The sequence below is a fragment of the Hylobates moloch genome, unplaced genomic scaffold (genome assembly GCF_009828535.3).
Source record: "Hylobates moloch isolate HMO894 unplaced genomic scaffold, HMol_V3 SCAFFOLD_12, whole genome shotgun sequence".
NCBI classification, from domain to species: domain Eukaryota; kingdom Metazoa; phylum Chordata; class Mammalia; order Primates; family Hylobatidae; genus Hylobates; species Hylobates moloch.
In genome coordinates this window covers 104,859,489-104,860,236 of record NW_026652287.1, presented here as the reverse complement: position 1 = coordinate 104,860,236, position 748 = coordinate 104,859,489, and the positions used below count along the sequence as shown (strand labels likewise).

Genomic DNA, 748 nt, shown 5'->3' with positions numbered 1-748 from the left:
TGATGATTACTGAAGCTAACATATTTGCTAAAGGATTTCCCACATTCACAGCACACATAACATTCTTCTCTAGGGAGAAGTCTCTGGTGCTGACTGAGTATATGTTTGGTGCTAAAATGTTTCATGGATTCTCCACGGCTATAGTGAGCTCCCCCCCACTGAATGGGAGACACACACTCAGTTTTGCTGTTTGACTTCTCCCCAGTGTGACTGGCCTCCTGCTGGAGTAATCCTGACCTGGGCAAAAAGTCCTTCCCACTCTGACTGAAGACAGATGACTCCCCTGACACATGGAACTTACACCTCTTCACAAACAACGCCTCCTCAACACTGCCTCTGTAGGGCTTCTCTCCAATGTACTTATCCTGGTGCTGATGAAAGTTTCCACTGTCATACAATTTATTCCCCCAGGACTCACAACTGTGCAGTTTCTGCTTGTGATGTGTTCCCTGATGATCTGCCACATGCAAAATGTCTCCCAAGATGGGGCCACATATCTCACAGGGGGGGGCCTTCTTGGGAGACACACCTGCCATAGGAGTCCTGACCTGAGTCTCTCTTTGTATATAAATACTCTGCTTAGAAGGTGCCGCCTCATCTTCCACTCCACACCAACAACCTGAAAGCAAGAAAATGCTGGTGAAGTGCATGTTAACTCTGATGGGAAGGCACAGACCACCCACAAGTGTATCTGACAAACTGAGGAATTACTCCAAGGAAATACTTGGAGGAACAGAATGTTGGCTTC

The 748-nt window shown here is 47.2% G+C and overlaps 3 protein-coding genes across 3 annotated transcripts in view; 1 reads left to right on the top strand and 2 right to left on the bottom strand.

Annotated features, from left to right (window-relative positions):
- The window catches only part of LOC116479314 (zinc finger protein 552), a 123,501-nt gene that overhangs the window by 85,877 nt on the left and 36,876 nt on the right, over positions 1-748 (top strand). The window lies entirely within an intron of this gene.
- LOC116479331 (zinc finger protein 587) overlaps positions 1-748 on the bottom strand; it is a 66,114-nt gene that overhangs the window by 44,159 nt on the left and 21,207 nt on the right. The gene's annotated exons all lie outside the window — the stretch shown is intronic.
- On the bottom strand, positions 6-727 carry LOC131380758 (zinc finger protein 587B; the record flags this gene model as incomplete). The annotated part of the gene is made up of 1 exon (XM_058425077.1): positions 6-727. A coding segment is annotated over exon 1 (645 nt), but the record flags the coding sequence as incomplete, so codon positions are not given.